We start from the raw sequence: 20,558 nt of genomic DNA on the forward strand, positions 1-20,558 counted from the left end.
CTCAAGATATTTCTTCTCTTTTTTGTCTTCCTTGTCCTTCTGGGACACCAATTAAATGGATGTTAGATCATTTTGTTGCAAGTTTGCAGGATTCTTGTCTGATTGGGGATGAAGAATGAATCTCATGGACACAAAAGGTGAAAGTTTATTAAGTGAAGGTGAGAAGAGAAAGACAAAAGCTCTCTAGGGTGAGAGAGGTCCCAAATGGGTTGCCACAGAGGGCTTTCAGAGGCAGTCTTTTATTGAGAACTGGCTGGGAAGCTTGTGCCATCTTGTTTTGTTCTCTTATCTCTTGCTCAGCTCTGTCTCAGTCTCCACCTGCCAGGAGTAGTTTCAGAGCCTAGTCAGGGGAGTCAGGGACCACCTAGCTCTCCTGCCTATACCTACACAGTACCTGGAGGCAGAAAGAGCTATACTGGGATTGTGAGGTGTGACTGATTGTATCTTTTTTGATTAGTGGGGGTTAAGGATAGCACAAGTCTCCAAGGAATCTGGAAACAAGGTTTTCAGGACCCCGAGGGGCTAGCTGCTGCTAAGGTAAGGTTGCTTTTAAACATGAAGGCACTGAGGCTGCCACAAGCTCCTTGAGGAAGGTCACACTCTGCATGTTTCAGGTATCAGCGGGCTGCAAACTGTAGAGAGATTTTTAAGTTACATTTCTTTTGCAGTTGTTTTCCCCTGTCAATTTTATATTGCCTCACACATCTTTTATGTTCTATTTTTGTTTATTGTTTTGATTTTCTGTGCTGTAGTTTGGATACATTTTATTAGCCTGTCTTTAAGATCAGTGATTTTTTTTGTTTTACTCAGTCCACTGATAAACCTACCCAATGAGTTATTAATTTCATATATTTTTTCCGTTTTAGTATGTCCAGTCTGGTTTCATTAAAACCACATTTTTCTTTGCTTGAATTCATCTTTTCTTTTTCTTTCTTTCTTTCTTTTTTTTTTTTTTTAAGATTTCATTTATTTGACAGATCATAAGTAGGCAGAGAGGCAGGCAGAGAGAAGGGGGGAAGCAGGCTCCCTGCTAAGTAGGGAGCATGATGTGGGGCTCCATCCCAGGACCTTGAGATCATGACCTGAGCTGAAGGCAGAGGCTTAACCGGTTAACACTGAGCCACCCAGGCGCCCCTAATTTCTTCATCTTTTCATGTTTTCCATCATATTGTCTATTTTTCTCTTAAACATTTATAGACGTTATTTTTATTGTTTTGCCAATTATGACCTCTAGGTCATCAGAAGTTTTTCTTCTCTTGATCTTCAGCTATTTCATCTCATGACTGGCAAAGTTTGATTTTATGTTAAGAATTGTGTAAAAACAATTGTAGAGGCTACAGTATTATTTTCCCAGAGAAAAAGTATGTTTTCCCTTTGTCAGGTAGCTAGACTGATGATCAGTTCAGTTGGGCTCAAGTAGAGTTTTGTGGCAGCACTGTCGAACTTTAATTTAGTTCTGGTTTTCAAGTTTTCAGAGTGAAAATTGTTCTGTATTGTAGGGCCATTCCTCTAGCAGCATTTTGGGGTTTAAGCATCCTAAGATTAGGGACTATCTGTGTGCCTTTCTAGCTAAGCCTTTGATTTCTTGTGTCACCTCATACTCAGCAAAAACAAGGCAGTGGGTAAATCAGATTTGCATTTGAGCTTCTCCAGATTGAAATCTGTCACACGAGCCCACATGACCATTAAATTCTCTGATGGTTTTTCTTTACTTCAGCAAAGTCCCTGTGCCTGTGAGAAGCCCAATCCAATGCCCACCTGATGTCTGTAGCTTGAAGATGCTCCCAGCAGCTAAATTAGCATAAATTTGTACTCCCCTAGGAAGGCTGATCTGTTTCTGAAATTTAATTCCTTTAGACATAATTGTACCCAGAGAACTTCTCTATCTTTAAAATTTATTTTTTTAGATTCTCCATTTCTTTCTAGTTTCAGCAGTGTGAAGGATTTTTTTTGGCATGTCCTTCCACATCCTAACCAAAGAAGAAATTCTTGAAAATACAATTAAAAGGAGTTTCCATGCAGCTTGCACCTAATGCTGTGGTGCTCTGATCATAACTTATAACAGGGAATAATACTTTTAAAGTAATTTAATTCTTTTTGTACTTCCTTTCAATTAAAAAAAAAGTTAAGTTTAAAAAAAAATAAAGCTTTAAGGGATGTCTGCGTGGTCCAATTGTTTAAGTATTTCCCTTTGGCTCAGGTCATGAACCCAGGGTCCTGGGATCGAGTACTGCATTGGGCTCCTTGCTCAGCAGTGAGCCTACTTCTCCTTCTACCTGCTGCTCCCTCTGCTTGTGCTAACGTATGCACTCTCTCTCACAAATAAATAAATATCTTTTAAAAAATCTTTAAGAAATAATTTATCAATATAGGAAGATAATGATTTTTTATTTCAAAATGAATAATCTAGATTTATAAAATATATATGAGATGATTTATAATACCATTTTATAAAAATGCATTCCATTTTTTTTTATTTTAGGAATTTTTGGAATGTGCTCATGAAGTCTGCAAAGTACATAATCTTCAGCCAGTTAAATTTTTTCTTGAAAAAATGATTCAGACATATGAAATGATGATTGTGAGACATGGGTAAGATTATAGATTATCTCTGTCTACCATAGTTAGATGTTATTTTTCAAATCAAACTATTAAAACAAAATTTATGAACCAAAGGACGCAACAAATCTTGTACACTAGGTAGGCTAGGGAACAAAGACCGCCATCTCCCCATTTCCGTCCCCGTGGCTTAAAATAAAGATTTATTTCTCGCTCATGCTACCCATCCAACAAGGATTGGTAAGGCATTCTCATTCAGTGAGGTGACACTCGCAACCAGTGCACTTTGCCCTTTTGGTCCTATGTTATTTGCTCTCCTCCATGCACATAAAACACACCCTTTCCTTCCCAGGAAAATAAGTTAAAAGTTCTAGTCAATCAATGAACCGTACTTGAAGTTCAAGATCTCTAGGTGATGCATGATAGTTTCTGTATCAGATTTGGAAGTTGTTCTTCTTGATCCAAAGACCTACAGACTAGAAAGACAAGTTGTCTGTCTTCCACACACCTAGTCTTAATTATAATAGTGGGCTTCCTAAAACAGGTCATTAGAGCAGACACTACTATCCAGAAATTGAAGAACTGGAGACATAGCCAACATCGGTTGATAGCAATTCTGAAACCCATCTGGGTAATTGTTCCAGAGATAAATTGACTATGATACTGATAGTTTAAACCTCAGGACCTCTAACTTGTAGGAGCCTTTCTAAGGAGCCATAATCATTTGATACACATCATTTATTATATAGGGTATCATTATAGTGGCTCTGGACATTTTGTATCCATAGTTGCATTTGTATTTTTTTCCTATTCTACTGATTGTATAAACTTTAAATTCCGTAAACCCTAGATCCACTTCTGCATGATTTTACAGGGGCTTTCCAGTTAACTGTCCTTTATGGACACTGGTTAAACTTTGTTTCTTTCTTTCTCTTTCTCTTTTCTTTTCTTCCTTTTTTCTTTTTTTTTTGTTCAACTTTCTTGAGTGGTCTTTCCATCTTCATTTTTTTCTCTGGTCACATGTGAAGTGAACAATAGAGAATATGTCCTTGGGAGCTGAGAAGTGTTTTCAGCCTTCTTCCTGCCTATAGAAAGTTGAGGTCTCAAAGGTTAAAGACAGGATTTTAAAAAAACAAAAAACACTCCATAGTATGTAAATTTTCAAGCATATACAAAAATAGAGGGAATAGTACAATCAACTCTCATACAAGGATCATTTAAAAAAATTTTTTTATTTATTTGAGTGAGAGGGCACAAGCAGGGGCAGGGGAGGAACAGAGGGTAGAGGGAGAAGCGGATCCCCCTGCAGAGCAGGGAGACCAATGTGGGGCTTGGTCCCAGGACCCTAGGGCCTCTGGGACCATGACCTGAGCCCAAGACAGACCCTCAACTGGCTGAGCCACCCAGGTGCCCCTGCAAGGATCATTTTTAAGTCTTGAATATTCACATGTGTTTTAGCCTAGACTCATAGCTTCTTTGTCCATAAACTCCCTCAAAAACTTGATAAGCTTCTTACTTGTTTGATTCTAAGCAGCTCTATATGCCAGTAGCCACAACTACCGTCCTTACCAAGTCATACTTTTATAAATTCCCTTGCAGTATCCTCGAACCTATCAATTTTAGTATATGTGCTGCCGAAGCGAGCACGAACCTATCGATTTTAATTGAGATGATGACAAAGCTTAATCTATTTTCACTCCTGAAATGATTACTGGGAACCATATTAAAATTTCATACATTTTGATAGTGATACAAGCCCTACCCTTAATTTGGTCCTTGGTGCCAGGCTGAGTAGATGTTTGTTGTTCAAAGCTTTTCTCAATTTATCTTTTACCAGTTGGGGATGAAAGTAAATTGCCTGTAGTTTCCTGAATTTCTGGACTCCCTTTATTCTCTTTCATTCCAGTTTGCAAACTGACCTTTTTTTTTTTCTGGGCTCATTTCTTTCCAGTAGTTCTTTGTTAAATGTAACCATTGGCTGGCATTATATACTAATAATAATCTGTTTACTATCCTTTTTCCTAAAATGGCAGTTTCATTAGGCAGTTTCTTTCATTTTCATTAGATTATCTGTCTTTCAGGTTACTTGAATGAAGAGATTTACCAAATGTTTCATCATCGCATAACATTTATTCCCAGTCTTTTGGCCTCTAATAACAGTTAAATTTGCCACCCACAACCTGGCCTTTAAGCCAGTGCCACATATTTAAGTCTTTTTATTATGGCAAGAATACCTTGTCCCTTCTAGGAACCAGTTTCTGTCAGAAAGGATGGGCTAGGTTATTCAGAAACAATCAGTCCCTAAGACCCAAATCTTAGTGACTTAAAAAACAACAACAACAACAAAGGGTTATTTCTCATTCATACTATGTCCACTATAGGTTAACAGGCAGGATCTGCTCATCATAATTACCCAGGGTCTCAGACTGTTGGAGCAATCAGCATCTCAACATGGTGGGTCACTGCTGTGTGAGAGGGAAAAGCTCTGTGAGGAGAGAGCTCTGTAAGCTCCCTCACTGGCAATGATATGTCTGCTGAGAAAGTAACATCCATGTTTCCTACTTATTACTCATTAGTCACTTAGAATTTCCACAAGAGGGCAAGGAATCCTATGTGCTAGGAGAGAGAAGATTCAGAAGTATTTGGCAAAGACCACCAGTGACTACTATAGCAAGTAAAGACTTGAGGAACTGGGGGGAGGGAGGGATGGTGTAGCACTGGGTGCCTGGGTGGCTCAGTCCTTAAGCATCTGCTTTCAGCACAGATCATGATCCCAGGGTCCTGGGATCGAGCCCTGCATTGGGCTCCCTGCTCACTGGGAAGCCTGCTTCTCCCTTTCCCACTCCCCCTGTTTGTGTTCTCTCTCTCTCTATCATATAAAAATATAAAAATCTTGAATAAATACTTGAGGAACAAGAACCTTTCCCACTTCTCTCCTTGGGAAGCCCCAAGACATTTTTTTTCCAATTTTTTAAAGATTTTATTTATTTATTTGACAGAGAGAAATCACAAGTAGATGGAGAGACAGGCAGAGAGAGAGAGAGGGAAGCAGGCTCCCTGCTGAGCAGAGAGCCCGATGCAGGACTTGATCCCAGGACCCTGAGATCATGACCTGAGCTGAAGGCAGCGGCTTAACCCACTGAGCCACCCAGGCACCCTCTAATTTTTTTTTTAAATTTCTTTTCAGTGTAACAGTATTCATTGTTTTTGCACCACACCCAGTGCTCCATGCAATCTGTGCCCTCTCTAATACCCACCACCTGGTTCCCCCAACCTCCCACCTGCCGCCCTTTTAAAACCCTCAGATTGTTTTTCAGAGTCCATAGTTCTTTTCTAATCTTAAGAGTGTTCAGTTTTTGTTTTCACTTGGAGATTTTTTTTTTTGTTATATTCTCTTCTGTAGATGATGGTATTAATGTAAAGAACTTTAGAGATCAACCAGTTCAGAAGTTAAATATTCTCCTCATGTCTGAGAAAAATTCATAAAATTTCAAAGTTATAAATACCAGTATTTTAAACACCAGTATACAGACAAATAATTTACCATTGTTTTTTAGAATCTTCTTCTATAATTCTTTTCCTTAATAGTTTCATGTTAGTAGGAGAGCCTTTTGCTGCAAAGACAAAAGTTCTGCATGTACTGGCTGACACTCTGACTCTTATGAATGAGCATGGCTATGGAGAGGAAGAAAAAGTCATTTATCGGACTGTAAACCCCAAATCCATTACTATGGGCCAACTTTTTGGACAGTTTGATCCAGTGTCTCATGAGGTAATCTACAACATAAATATTCTCTTAGTGACAATGTACATTAAACCAAGAAATATGAAATGTTTTCAATATGATCACTTTATAGTTTTATAAAGGAAGCTTTCCAATTCTGTTTTCTTCCCCAGTGGACTGATGGTATTGTAGCCAACACTTTTAGGGAATTTGCTTTGTCAGAAACACCGGACCGGAAATGGGTTGTATTCGATGGTCCCATTGACACTTTGTGGATAGAAAGCATGAATACAGTATTGGATGACAATAAAAAGGTAAAACCATCAGAATTAAAAACAAACTGATGCACCATGTGACTATACCAAACACTACTGAACTGTGAACTTAAGAAAAGCTTAACATGGTAGATTTAATGTAAAATGTTTTTTTTTTTTTTTGCCACAGTTTAAAAATAAAAAGCAGAATAGGTGCAGACATGCTTAAGCAATGGTACATGTTCAACAACAAATTGGCTAGGATTATGCATTTCAAATAAAGGATGCAGCAAGTTTAATTAAAGTTTATAAATTATCTGTTCAATGAAAACTATGCTGTAGTAAATCCTCTGCTTAATTTTTTTTTATAGAATAAAAAGGTATTAAAACCATTGCATTAGCAGGAGAGCACAGTAACGTAATAGATGTTAAGTTGTTAAGTGACTCCAGGCTCACGGTTTCTTACAGAACCTTAATATTTTAGGAAGAAATAAAAGGGCCTAATTCCTTTTTGAAAATATTGAATGCTTCAGGGCTTGTATGTGCTACATTAATTTAGAAGCCATGGAATATGCAAAAGAACTAGAAAATGGAAATCCTTTAGTGTTTGTAGTAATTGCCAGGTAACATGTAAACTATAAAATGTGACTAATTTTGAGTTCTGTGCTTTTTTAAACCTAAGTGTACAGTCTCATAACCATCATTTAAATAAAGATGCATAAAATTTCTTGCACTTACAAGATTCATTCATGTTCTTCTGAATCAGTGCACCCTCCCCCAGGGGCAAGCACTATTCTGACTTCTAATCAATTAGTTTTTCTGGTTCTTGAAGTTCATGAATATAGAATCCTACTCCTTAGTGTTTTTCTTCTTGTGGTCAGATGGTATCTATGATATTAATGTTGTTGCAGTTCCATTTTATTTATTCTTTTTATGTCTACATTAGTATTCTATATGAATATATCATACTTTATTTTCACACATGCAATAACTGTGCTACTAAATAAGCAAATTAATTAGCATTCAAACAAATATGCCAACACATTGTCCTTGGTAGTTGAGCATTTATTCATATTCTTTCTTTCAGTTACATTGATTGAGCTAAGAAATAGTATTGATTCACAAGAGAGGCGCTAATAAGGGTCTGATTCAGAGCCAGGTGGGAGGATTTTCTCATATTGGATAAGAGGGAAGCAGGAAAGGATAGGTGTAGATATAGGTAAATGTATGGATTTGATAGTGGAAATTGGAAGGCAAATCCTTTATATGATTGATTGACTGATTGATTGTGTGACATAGTAGACCCTGGTTCATTGCATATTGGAGGAGAAAAGGGGATGATTTAAATTACCTATAATGGAAAATGGGAAAGAGAGCTGCCTAAGAAAGCACTGAAGCCTATCTGAGGATTAGTAGTAGTGCCAAGGTCTGCTTTTGAGGGATTTTCCCTTAACAGTCTAAGCAGCTTGGATGTGTGTGTAGATGATGGTGCCACACCGGAAGTACACAAAGACTTTAAAGATACTGGCATGAGAGGGCCAGAAGTGCCAGACCATAGAACAAAAGCTGCTTAATAATGAGGGAAGTGAAAACAGGAGGGATATGCAGATGAAGAGCAAGTGTAGGAGGAGTCGATCGGTGAGAGCACTGATTGTATAGGAGGCTGCAGACAGAGATGGGCATGCTTGGATTTAGTATTTCAGAATTGTGTAGTGTTCCAGGAGAGAAGGTTCCAAGGTATATAAAGTAGATGACTGGAATGAGAAGAAAGTAAGTGAAGAAAAGGTAGTCAAGGATCTGAGGGGCTGCCATGTTGAGATGTTCCTTTTCATGGACACTGGATCAGGCCAGAGTTGTAACAGAGAGAAAGAAATTGAGCCAAGTATCAAAGGCTTTAGTTAATGATGAGGATGCTTGGCTGCTGGTGAGTGATAGCAGCAAGCATGGCTGTCAAAGGAGCAGGGGGTAGAGAGGATGGGGTAGAGTATTTGGAAAACACCATGGGAGAGTGAGGAGAAAACTGACTTGACTTCCCAAAATTGAAGCAAATAGAATGTTTGCTGAAATAATCTGGTAGGAAATGAAAAGTATTCAAAACCACCATTGTCCAGTAGAATGTTCTGTGATGTTGGAAATATTTGCATTGTCTAAGAAGGTAGCTACTAGTCACATGTGGCTGGCTACTGAGCATTTGAAACATGGCTTAGTACAGGGTTGCCTGGCTGGCTTGGTCAGTAGAGCATGTGACTCTTGATCTCAGGGTTGTAAGTTCAGGCCCCATGCTGGGTGTAGAGATTATATGGTCCATATATACAGTGGAATATTACTCAGCCATCAGAAAGGATGAATACCAAACATTTGCATATACATGGATGGAACTGTAGAAGATTATACTAATTGAAATAAGTCAAGCAAAGAAAGACAATTATCATATGGTTTCATTTATATGTGGAACATAAGGAATAGCATAGAGGACATTAGAAGAAAGGGAAAAGTGAAGGGGGGAAATCAGAGGGGGAGACAAACCGTGAGAGACTATGGACTCTGAGAAACAAACTGAGGGTTTTACAGGAGAGGAGCTTAGGGGGTTGGGTGAGCCTGGTGATGGGTATTAAGGAGGGCACATATTGCATAGAGCACTAGGTGTTATATGCAAACAATGAATCATGGAACAGTACGTCAAAAACTAATGATGTACTGTATGGTGACTACCATATAATAAAAAACAAAGAATAATTAAATCTTTTTTAAAATGGGGCTTAGTGCAATTGAAGAACTGACTTTAAATTTTATTTAATTTTAACTAAAGATTAACTTGCTTCGTTAGTTCAATTAATTAGATTTAATTAGATAAAATTATAAATAGCCACATATGACTGCTGGCTAACATATTAGACACTCCAGCTCTAGACCATTCATTTATTTTATAGAGAAGAAACAGGTCTAGGACATTGGGGAAGGTATGTGCTATGAAGTGTGTAAACCTGACGATTCACAGACCTGTACCCCTGGGACTAATAATACATTATATGTTAATAAAAAAAAAATTTAAAAAGAATAATAAAAGCACAGACTATAAGGCCAGGTTGCCTTGGTTCAAATCCTTAAAAAAAAAAAAGAGGTCCAGGAATATTAAATGCTGCCTTGTTGACCTATAACTAGATAGGGACAAAATTGGGACTGCAGTGGTGATGGTGGAGAAGAAACACTAAAAAAAAAAAAAAAATTAAAAAAAAAAATAAAGTTCTAAGTAATATTTATAAAATAAAATTCTAAATATTTTTAAATTCAAAAAAAATAAATAAGTGAAGAGGAAGAACTGAAAAAAAGACTTAATGAAATTAACTTGGAATATCAACAATACTATTTTTTTCAACAATACTAATTATTAAAATTATTGAAAATTAATGATAATTCCAAAGGGAGAAGCTAAAGAGATTGAAAAGATAAGATGGCTTTTTGGTTGAATTTTGGTTTGAAGAATCAGTTGAATAAGACATTTCTAATACAACTGAGGAAATTTGAGTAGTGGCTGAGTATTACATGATATTAGGGAGTTATTGGTAATTTTGTTAGCTGTGATAATGTTATTGTGGTCACATAGAAAACTCCTTACTTTTGCAAGATAAATATTGACCAATTTGGATGTAAAATACCATGGTATGCATAATGCTCTTCAAAATACTGTTTTAAAAAACGAAGCAAATGTGGAAAAATGTTAATAACATCAGTTAAGTCCAGGAGATGGGTACCTGAGTGTTCATACTGTTCTCTGTTTTCAATTTCTCTTTTTTACTAATAAAGAGGTCTTCTGACAATTTTATAAGGTCTGGAGCATTTTGTGTAATTTTATTAATAATAAGAACTGAGATTTGTCTAGGATTTTTGCAGTATGTCATGTATTTCTCCTCCTGCCTCCTGTCATGTATTTCTCCTTCTCTATGGAGGAGAAATTATCCCTGTTCATAGACTCAGAGATGTTATGTATTTGTTTACCCAGTAACTGACAGAGCTAGACCTAGAATTACAATTTTCTGGCTTCTGTTTTAATACTTATGATATTATATCACAGGGTATACATTATCTTATACATAGAATAAATTTTTATCTGAGAAGTTTGAGTTTTTAAAAAATAAACATTTGAAAAATAATTGCTTTTAGCTTTGCCTTATGAGTGGAGAAATCATTCAGATGTCCCCTCAAATGAGCCTCATCTTTGAAGCAATGGACCTTTCCCAGGCCTCAGTAAGTTCATATTTTAATATAACAGTAGTTTGTGTGTTCGCTTGGTCAGGAAGTATGTTTTATGCCTCAGAAGACCAGTTAGGCCCCAGGAATACTAAGATGAACAAGACGCAGTGTATTTAAGGAGGCTAAGAAGCATGCTAATAAATAATCCCACTATATGGCCACACGTAAGTAAGAATATGGAGCAGGTGAGTGTCCAGGAGGGGAATGGGTAGAGGACGACCATGGAAAAATGTCTGAGTGTTTGATCTGGTTTTGAGGGGTAACACTTCTCTAGTTGGGGCTGGGCCTTCCAAATCATGACAAGATGACATGTAAGGACCTGAAGTCATGATGTGTCTGAGGAACTGTAACTGCAAACATGTCGTCTAATGTATGTGAGGCTGTAGAGGACGACAGGAGCTGGATCATGAAAGGCCGCATAGGTTGTTCAAGGAAGTGATTGATAAGGGCCAGTGGCACAAGAGCAACACTGGAAAAAGAAAACGTCTTTTTTCTCTAGCCAGCCACCGTAAGCCGCTGTGGCATGATTTATTTGGAACCGTCACAGTTGGGATGGGAACCACTTGTGTCCTCGTGGTTGAATTCCCTGAAAGGACCTCTGCAGGAACCAGATCATCAGGCTCTCCTGAAAGGACTTTTTGACTGGTTGATAAAGCCCGCTTTAAAGCTTCGTAGGAGAAACTGCAAGGTAACACTGTAATTCTCTGACCTGTTCGGGTTTCTTTAGTTTCCATTCAACTTGACATTAAGTCTAACGTCACAATAGTAGGATGAATAACTAAAATCAGTTTCCCCTTAAACATTTGGTATACACTTTTTTAAATGGGATGTTTATTGTGACAATCAGTAATTCACATGCAATTTTAAGAATAATAGATCCCATGCACAATTTAACCCAATTTCTCCTGATGGTAACATTTTGCAAGGCTGTATTGTATCACAACAAGGATACTGACATTGATACTACCAACTGATCTTATTCAGATCCCCTTAGTTATGTTTGTACTCTGGTTGGTACAAACATAACTAGGTTTCATTTAAAAATTTTTAATATTTGATAATTTATACTTTTATATTTTATTTATATATTATTTATAGCATGATATATAATATATAAAATATATTTTATAATTTATAATTTTAAATATAAGTACAACTTTGTGCCCTTCACCTGGTGTCTTCCCTTTACCCGCTCCCTACCAAACCTTGTAATCACCATTTTACTCTGGTTCTATGCTTTCAACTTTCAGATTCTGCATATAAGTGACATCATGCAATTTTTTCCTTTCTGTATCTGACTTTTTTCACTTATCATAATGTCTTAAAGTTCATCCATGTTGTTACAAATAACAGGATCTCTCTTTTATTTTTAAGTCTGAATAACATTCCATTATAGGTATTTATAGAACAATTTCTTTATCCATTTGTCCATCAACAGTTTGTGCCCATATCTTGGTAATTGGGAATAATGCATGGGCGTGCAGATATATCTTTGAGGTACTGATTTTATGTCCTGAGGAGGGATTGCTGGATCACTAAGTAGTTCTATCATTAGTCTTTTTGAAGATCTTCCACAGTGGCTGTACCAGTTTACTTTCCCACCAACAGCGCACAAGGGTTCTCTTTGGCCCACATCCTCACCAAGATTTGTCACCTTTCTTCTTTATAATCTTCCTAACAGGTGTGAAGTGATATTTGGTTTTGATTTGCATTTCTCTGATTAGTGATTTTGAATGCCTTCTTATACACCTATTAGCCCCTTGTATGTCTTCTCTAGAAAAAGTGTCTGGTTAGGTCCTTTGCAAATTTTTAAATTTGATAGTTTGTTTTTTTGGCTATTAAATTATGTGAGTTCTTTGTATATTTTGAATATTAACCCTTATGAGATATGGGGTTTGCACATATTTTCCCTCAATTTATAGGCTGCCTTTTCATTCTGTTGATCATTTCCCTTGCTGTATAGGAACTTTTAGTTTGATATAGTCCCACTTTATTTTTGCTTTTGTTGTCTGAGTTTTTGTCCTATCCAAAAAAATCATTACCAAGGTCGATGTTTAGGAGCTTTTCCCCCACGTTTTCTTCAGGGATTTTTATGGTTTCAGATTTTACATTTAAGTCTTGAACCCGTTTTGAGTTGATTTTGGTGTATGAAGTAAAATAAGAGTCCAGTTACATTCTTTTACATGTATCTATCCAATTTTCCCAATACTATTTATTGAAGAGACCGTCTTTTTCTCATTGTGTACTTTTTTTAAAGCTTTATTTATTCAGAGAGAGAATGTGTGCGTGAAAGGGGGAGGGGCAAGGGAGAGAGAGAGTGTAGCTTCAGCAGCCTCCTAGCTGCTCGTGCAGCCCCTCACAGGGCTTGATATCATGAATTATGAGATCAAAACCGAGAGTCGGACACTCCAGTGACTCAGCCACCCAGGTGCACCCCCTGCCACCTGTTGTGTATTCTTGTTCTTGTTGAAGATCAGTTGACTTTATATGCTTGGATTTATTTTGGATTTTTTATTCTGTTCCATTGGTTTTTATGTCTATTTTTATGCCAGTAACATACTGTTTTTATTACTGGAGTTTTGTAATGTAATTTCAAACCAGGACATGTGATACTTTCAATTCTGTTCATAAGATTATTTTGGCTATTCGGAGTCTTTTGTGGTTCCACACAAATTTTAGATTTTTATTTTTGAAAAAAATGCCATTGGAATTTCGATAGGGATTGCATTGAATTTGTAGATCACTTTGGGTACTATGGGCATTTTAACAATGTTAATTTTTCCAATCTGTAAACACAGGATGTTTTTCCGTTTATTTGTGTGTTCAATTTCTTTCAATAATGTTTTATAGTTTTTAATATACAGGTCTTTCATGTTCTTGGTTAAGTTTATGCCTAAGTATTTTATTCTTTTTGATGCAATCATAAATGGGATTGTTTTCTTGATTCCCTCTTCAGATAGATCATTGTTGGTGTAAACAAATGCAGTTGACTTTTGTATTTTTTTTAAGGTTTTACTTACTTATTTGATGGGGAGGGAGACAGTGAGAGAGGGAACACAAGCAAAGGGAGTGGGAGAGGGAGAAGCGGGCTTCTTCCTGAGAAGGGAGCCTGATGTGGGACTCGATCCCAGTATCTTGGTTGGGATCATGACCTGAGGCAAGGGCAGAAGCTTAACCAACTGAGCCACCCAGGCACCCTCTGTATGTTGGTTTTGTACTCTGTAAATTTACTGAGTTGGTTTGTTTTTAAAAGGTATTTATTTATTTTTTGCATGAAATCTTTAGGGATTTCTACATATAGGATCATGTCATCTGCAAATAGAAATCATTTTACTTCTTTTATGATTTGGTTGCCTTTTATTTCTTTTCTGATTGCTCTACTTAGTACTTCTTGCTGAAAAGAAGTGGTAAGAGTATGCATCCTTGCCTCATACCAAATCTTAGAGGAAGAGCTTTCAGTTTTACCCCATGGATTATGATTTTAGTTGCGGGCTTTTCATAAATGTCCTCTATTTTATTGCATAGATTTCCCTTTATATCTATTTTGTTGAGGTTTTTTTTTTTTTTTTCGATTTTATTTGTCAGAGAGTGCATAAGCAGGAGAAGTGGCAGGCAGAGGGAGAGGCAGACTCCTGACTGAGCAAGGAGGCCAATTTGACTAGATCCAAAGACCCTGGGATCATGAACTGAGCTGAAGGCAGACAATTAATCAATTGAGCCATCCAGGCAACTATTGTTGAGAGGTTTTTTTGTTTGTTTGTTTTTTGTTTGTTTGTTTTTTGTTTTTATCACAAATGGTGGTTGAACTTTGTTAAATACTTTTCCTGAATTTATTGAGATGATCATGTGATTTTTGTCTTTCATTTTGTTAATGTGTATAACACATTGATTAATTTGCATATCCCTTGTATCCCAGGGATAAATCCCACTTGGTTATGGTATATAATCTTTTTTTTTTAAAAGATTTTATTTATTTATTTGACAGAGAGAAATCACAAGTAGACAGAGAGGCAGGCAGAGAGAGAGAGAGAGAGAGGGATGCAGGCTCCCTGCTGAGCAGAGAGCCCAATGTAGGACTCGATCCCAGGACCCCGAGATCATGACCTGAGCCGAAGGCAGCGGCTTAACCCACTGAGCCACCCAGGTGCCCTATGGTATATAATCTTTTTGGTGAATTGAATTCAGTTTGCTAGTATTTTACTGAGGATTTTTGCTTCTATATGCCTCAGAGATATTGACTTATAATTTTCTGTTTTTGTGATGTCTTTATCTGGTTTTGGTATGAGGGTGATTCTAGCCTGAAAAATGGGCTTAGAAGTATTTCCTCCACTTCTATTTTTTGGACGAGTTTTTTTTTTTTTTTCTAATTTTTATTTATTTGAGAGAGAGAGACTGCGAGAGAATGAGCAGGGTGAGCAGAGAGCCCAGTGTAGGACTCAATTCTGGGACTGCAGGATTATGATCTGAGCTGAAGGCAGACAGTTAACCCACTGAGCCACCCAGGTGCCCATGGTTTTTGGAAGAGTTTAAGAAGAATTGGTATTAATTCTTTGAATGTTTGGTAGAATTCAGCTCTGAGGTCATCTGGACTTTTCTCTGGGAAGTTTTTGATTACTACTTCAATCTATCAGGCTCTTTTTCTATCCTTTCACTTTCAGCCTATTGTTACTTCTAGACAGCATACAATTGAATCTTGGTTTTCCATCTATTCAGCTATTCAGCTGCTCTTTTTATTGGGGAATTTAAGATGCTCACATTTAAAGTAATTTTGATAAGGAAGGATTTACTATTGCAACTTTGTTAACTGTTTTCTGTTTGTCTTTTTTTTTTTTTTTTTTTTTTTTGGTCCTTTTCTCTCTTGATGCCTTCTTTTGTGTTTCATTATTTTGTTTTTGTATTGATAAGTTTTTATTCTTTTGTGTGATTTCTGTAGGTATTTTCTTAGTGGTTACTAAGGGGCTTACGTAAAGTATCTTAGAGTTATAACAGTCTATTTTAAGCTAATAACTTCATTTGTATACCAGAAATCTCCACTTTTACCTCGTTCCCCTCCACGTCATATGCTATTGATGTCACAGTAACATTGATTTGGATCATGTATCCATTAACATCATTTATAGTAGTTTTAATACTTTTAGCTTTTAGGGGCGCCTGGGTGGCTCAGAGGGTTAAGCCTCTGACTTCGGCTCAGGCCATGATCCCAGAGTCCTGGGATCGAGCCCCACATCAGGCTCTCCGCTCAGCAGAGAGCCTGCTTTCCCTCCTCTCTCTGCCTGCTTGTCTGCCGGCTTGTGATCTCTGTCTGACAAATAAATAAATAAAATCTTAAAAAAATACTTTTAGTTTTTAACTTTTATAGCAGAATTAAAAGTGATTTACCCACCACCATTACGGTCATATTCACCTTTGGTTTTCTATTGCTTAAGTTATACCTGAATAAACCCAGGGTAAAATGAGTGCCTGTTGAACTCTTTGGATAAAACTATGGTAACTAAAGCTTTAAAATTCCCAATCATTTTCCATATCTTAAAAGTATTTTAAATATGTGGCTTTTAAAATTGACATGTATTCTTAGTAGTTTAGGAGAAAACTTGATATATTAGTTACTTAGGACTTTTATAACAAATTACCACAAACCTGGTGATTTGAAGCAACAGAAATTTATTCTGTCATAGTCCTGAGGCTACAAGTCTGAAATCAAGATGTTGGCAGAGCCAAGGTTCCTCTGAAAGCTCTAAGGGGGAATCTTTTCCTACATCTCCCAGCTTTGGCCTCTTGGCATTCCTTGCCTACTGTCTGTGTTAATTCCCATGTCTTCCTTCAAGCTCACCTGGCCTCTGCTCTGTCTCTTCACTGTGTGATTCCCAAAAGGATTTAGGGTCAGATATTTCAGAATGATCTCCTCATCTTGAGATCCTTAACTACATCTTCCAAGACCCCTTTTCCAAATAGGATCATGTTCATGAGTTCCTGGGATATGACATGGGCCTCTCTTTTTGAGGACCACCTTTCAAACCCCTCACATGTACACACACACATTCACACACATTAGTCACTTATGTATAAGTATATTGATATAAGTATACTTATGTATAAGTATATTGGTAAGGGAAAAGGGCTATTCAGCAGATTTTTTTCACCCAGAAATATTATTTTAGAGATTGGAAAAATATTCACATAGGAGAAAATGAATTCCACTTCATGAAAATTTTGTACAATGTCTTCAGAGAGAAAATATAAAGTCATTTTTAAATTTTTTCATTTTAAGACTCTAATACTATGTGTTGCAAATAATAGAAGGTAGGCTCCATCTTTCTTTTTTTTAAAACCATCTTTCTGATGAGTGATGGATTTTCTTCCCATAATTTATTCCCATATTTTTCACAACTAGTTAGTCCCCAGCATCTATTGACTTTTCCCTCCTTGCTAACTTCTTTCTGTCCTCTCTTCTTCTCTCCACCCAGGTTCCTCTGACCACCCCTCCTTCCTCTTATGATAGCCTCAGTTCTGACCTTTGTAATCTCCCACCCGAATCAACATAATAGAGCTGTTCTAGTCTAGTCTACATCTTCTACCAGAATTAGGATTCCAAAATACAAATTCATTCCATTAACTTCATTTTCTGTCTGACTTATTTTACTTAGCATAATACCCTGTAGGTCCATCCAAGTTGTTGATAATGGCAAGATCTTTCTTTTTTTTAAGGCTGAATAACATTCCATTGTATATATACCATACTTCTTCATTCATCTATCGATGGGCACTTGGGTTGCTTGCATAGCTTGTCTATTGTGAATAATGCTGCAATGTACAGGTGCTTATATCTTTTTGAATTTGTGTTTTAATTTTCTTTGGGTAAATACCCAGAAGTAAAATTACTGGATCACATGGGACTCCTATTTTCAATTTTTTCCAAGAGCCTCCGTACTGTTTTCCAGACTGGTTACACTGTTTGTATTCCCACCAGCAGTGCACAGGTGTTCCCTTTTCTCCACATCCTCACCCACACTTGTCATTTTTAATGAAATATTTGTGGTTTTTTTTTTGTTCTTCAAAGAAGATGAAAGTAAATATATTACTCTTTTCACTTTGCAGGAACTGATTCCTACAAGCGATAGCAATGCAGTTGTATCTCTCACACGCCTGTTCGAAGTATTACTCTGTAATGTACTGGAAAATGATCCTACAAGCAAGCATATTCGTGTTTGGATTATGGTAGGTTTCATACTTAATGTGACTTTTATTTGCAGAATAAAATTTGCCTCTGGAAGTGATCATTGCATTGAAGAAGACATAAGATCCAGAGCTGTTTTTTGGTGAGTACCAAAAGAATAGCTGAAGGCATTGAAGTAGCCCTAACCTGGTATTCTAACCTGGACTTAAAAAAATTTTAAAGAAAGTAAAATATATGCAAATGAACCCAAATAGTTTTCTTATTTATGAAAGATCATAATTTGATAAACAATAAGGTGTCTTAGTATTAATCCATTAACAACTTTAGGTGAATTGATTTTGTCTTAAGTTTAAGTCATGATGTTGGCTGCTAAAATCTGGCTGTAAGAGACCAGAAACAGGCATCCAACCAGCTGGGTGGAGCATTGCCAGCCGAGTTCATAGAGCACATTGCTAGATGGGGAGTCAGGGCTTCAGGTAGCTAATGTCTAGAGGTCAGAGAAGACAACAGAACAGGACTCTAAGGGAGCCAGAGGAAAGAGTGTTTGGTTCTCTTCCCTGGTCTGTGTTTCTTTCCTATTTGCCACCTTATTCAGAAATACCTTCATCTTCTTTACTGAGTCTACCTTATCTTCTACTCTGTGGTGATAGTGGTGCCCTCCCAGTGCTTCCCCTTCACCTTGTCACCACAAAAAGTCCTCTACCTCAGACATCTCACATTCCAGGGTTCCCTGCTGATCATCACCACCTTTCCTCCTTGCTTTTCACCATTATTAGAAGAAATTGAACAGACATGTTTGAAGCATAGTTTATTTATATTCCTTCTTCTCCCAAAGTTTGGAACTGCCTGTCACAGAACTAGTTTTTAATATTGTTCCATACCTATCTGTGTTACCTATTTGTAAAATAAAAGCATTTTAGGAATAGTTCACTTTTATAACCTTCATGTTATATCTGTATCTGTATATAGAGAGATAGACCTATATATATGACCTTCATGTTATATCTGTGTCTATATCTCTATCCATATATAGTTTCATCCTATTGTTAAGCCTAAACTCCCTTAAATTTTTAAATGGTTCAGAATTACTTTTAAAGACTACTATAAATTGATAATTGGTTAAAAATTTCCTCTTAAAATATATTTGAGGGGCTCCTGGCAGGCTCAGTCAGTAGAGCATGTGACCCTTGATCTCAGGGTCATGAATTCCTGCATCGTGGTAATGAAGTCCCACATTGGGTAAGAAGTTATTTAAAAAAAAAAAAGAAAAAGAAAAATATATTTGATGATAATGTGTGTGTGTGTGTGTGTGTGTGTGTGTGCATTTGAAAGATTTCTTAAACTGGATAAAGCATGTACCTAGAGTAAAATTCAAAAGCTGAAAGTAGGCTTTCTATCCATATCAATGCCATAGCCACCCTCAAGGAAACCACTGTTATCAGTGCCTTAGGTAGCCTGCTAGAGGTATTTGATCCATTCTCTTCTTTAATACATTTTTATACATGAGCGTACTACACATACCGATTTGCATCTTTTCTTGCAGTATATCTTGGAGATTGTTCTATATCCATATGCTTACTGAGTTACTTGTTTAAACAGCTGCCATGTAGTCCAGTATACACAACATAATCTCATTAAACAGACCCCGATTGAAAACAGTTGCTTCTTATTTTTGGCTGCACAGACAGTGCTGCAGTGAATGTTCTTGTACATACATCATTTTGACAGGTGGGAATATATTCAAGAGTAAACTCCTTAAAGAAGAATACATACATACATGCATACATAACATGCCCGTATCAAATAAAATCATTTGATACGGGCATGTTATGTATGCATGTATGTATGTATTCATTTTTTAAAAAGATTTTATTTATTTATTTGAGAGAGATCACAAGCAGGCAGAGAGGCAGGCAGAGTGAGAAACAGGTGGAGAGAGAGAAACAGGCTCCCCGCTGAGCAGAGAGCCCGATGCAGGGCTCAATCCCAGGACCCTGAGACCATGACCTGATCTGAAGGCAGAGGCTTAACCCACTGAGCCCCTAGGCACCCCTATTTATTTATTTTTAAGTAGACTCCACACCCAGCATGGAGCCCAACATGAGGCTTGAACTCACAACCCTGAGATCAAGACCTGAGCCAAGATCAAGAGTCAGATGCCTGACCAACTGAGCCATCCAGGGGACCTGCTATGGGCATTATATATATATATATTTTTTAAAGATTTTATTTATTTATTTGATAGACAGATATTACAGGTAGGCAGAGAGGCAGGCAGAGAGAGAGGAGGAAGCAGGTTCCCCACTGAGCAGAGAGCCTGATGCGGGGCTCGATCCCAGGACCCTGAGATCATGACCTGAGCTGAAGGCAGAGGCTTCAACCTACTGAGCCACCCAGGCGCCCCTGGGCATTTTATATTTAGCTAGATAATGCCAGAGAAATAATTCTGTGACTTAGCTGTGCTCCATTTCACTTGCAGACCTGGCCTTTTCCAAATATGTTAACCAGGCCCCCTTAATATGTTAAATTTTAATTTGTTAAAAATTTCTTTTAAATAATTAGTTTAAATTAAACTTCTTTTTTTTTTTTCTTTTAA

The 20,558-nt window shown here is 37.1% G+C and overlaps 1 protein-coding gene across 4 annotated transcripts in view; it reads left to right on the forward strand.

The window, feature by feature from the left end:
* The window catches only part of DNAH12 (dynein axonemal heavy chain 12), a 220,384-nt gene that overhangs the window by 89,206 nt on the left and 110,620 nt on the right, over window positions 1-20,558 (forward strand). For all 4 annotated transcript variants that reach the window (XM_013053186.2, XM_013053167.2, XM_013053173.2 and 1 more), the window contains 6 exons: window positions 2,483-2,592; window positions 6,148-6,331; window positions 6,457-6,597; window positions 10,699-10,782; window positions 11,288-11,476; window positions 17,884-18,003. In XM_013053186.2, coding sequence (XP_012908640.1) covers window positions 2,483-2,592; window positions 6,148-6,331; window positions 6,457-6,597; window positions 10,699-10,782; window positions 11,288-11,476; window positions 17,884-18,003 — 828 coding nt within the window. The remainder of the gene's footprint in view (window positions 1-2,482; window positions 2,593-6,147; window positions 6,332-6,456; window positions 6,598-10,698; window positions 10,783-11,287; window positions 11,477-17,883; window positions 18,004-20,558) is intronic.

The sequence above is a fragment of the Mustela putorius genome, unplaced genomic scaffold, assembly GCF_011764305.1.
Source record: "Mustela putorius furo isolate JIRA1106 unplaced genomic scaffold, ASM1176430v1.1 tig00000095_pilon_pilon_pilon, whole genome shotgun sequence".
NCBI classification, from domain to species: Eukaryota; Metazoa; Chordata; class Mammalia; order Carnivora; family Mustelidae; genus Mustela; species Mustela putorius.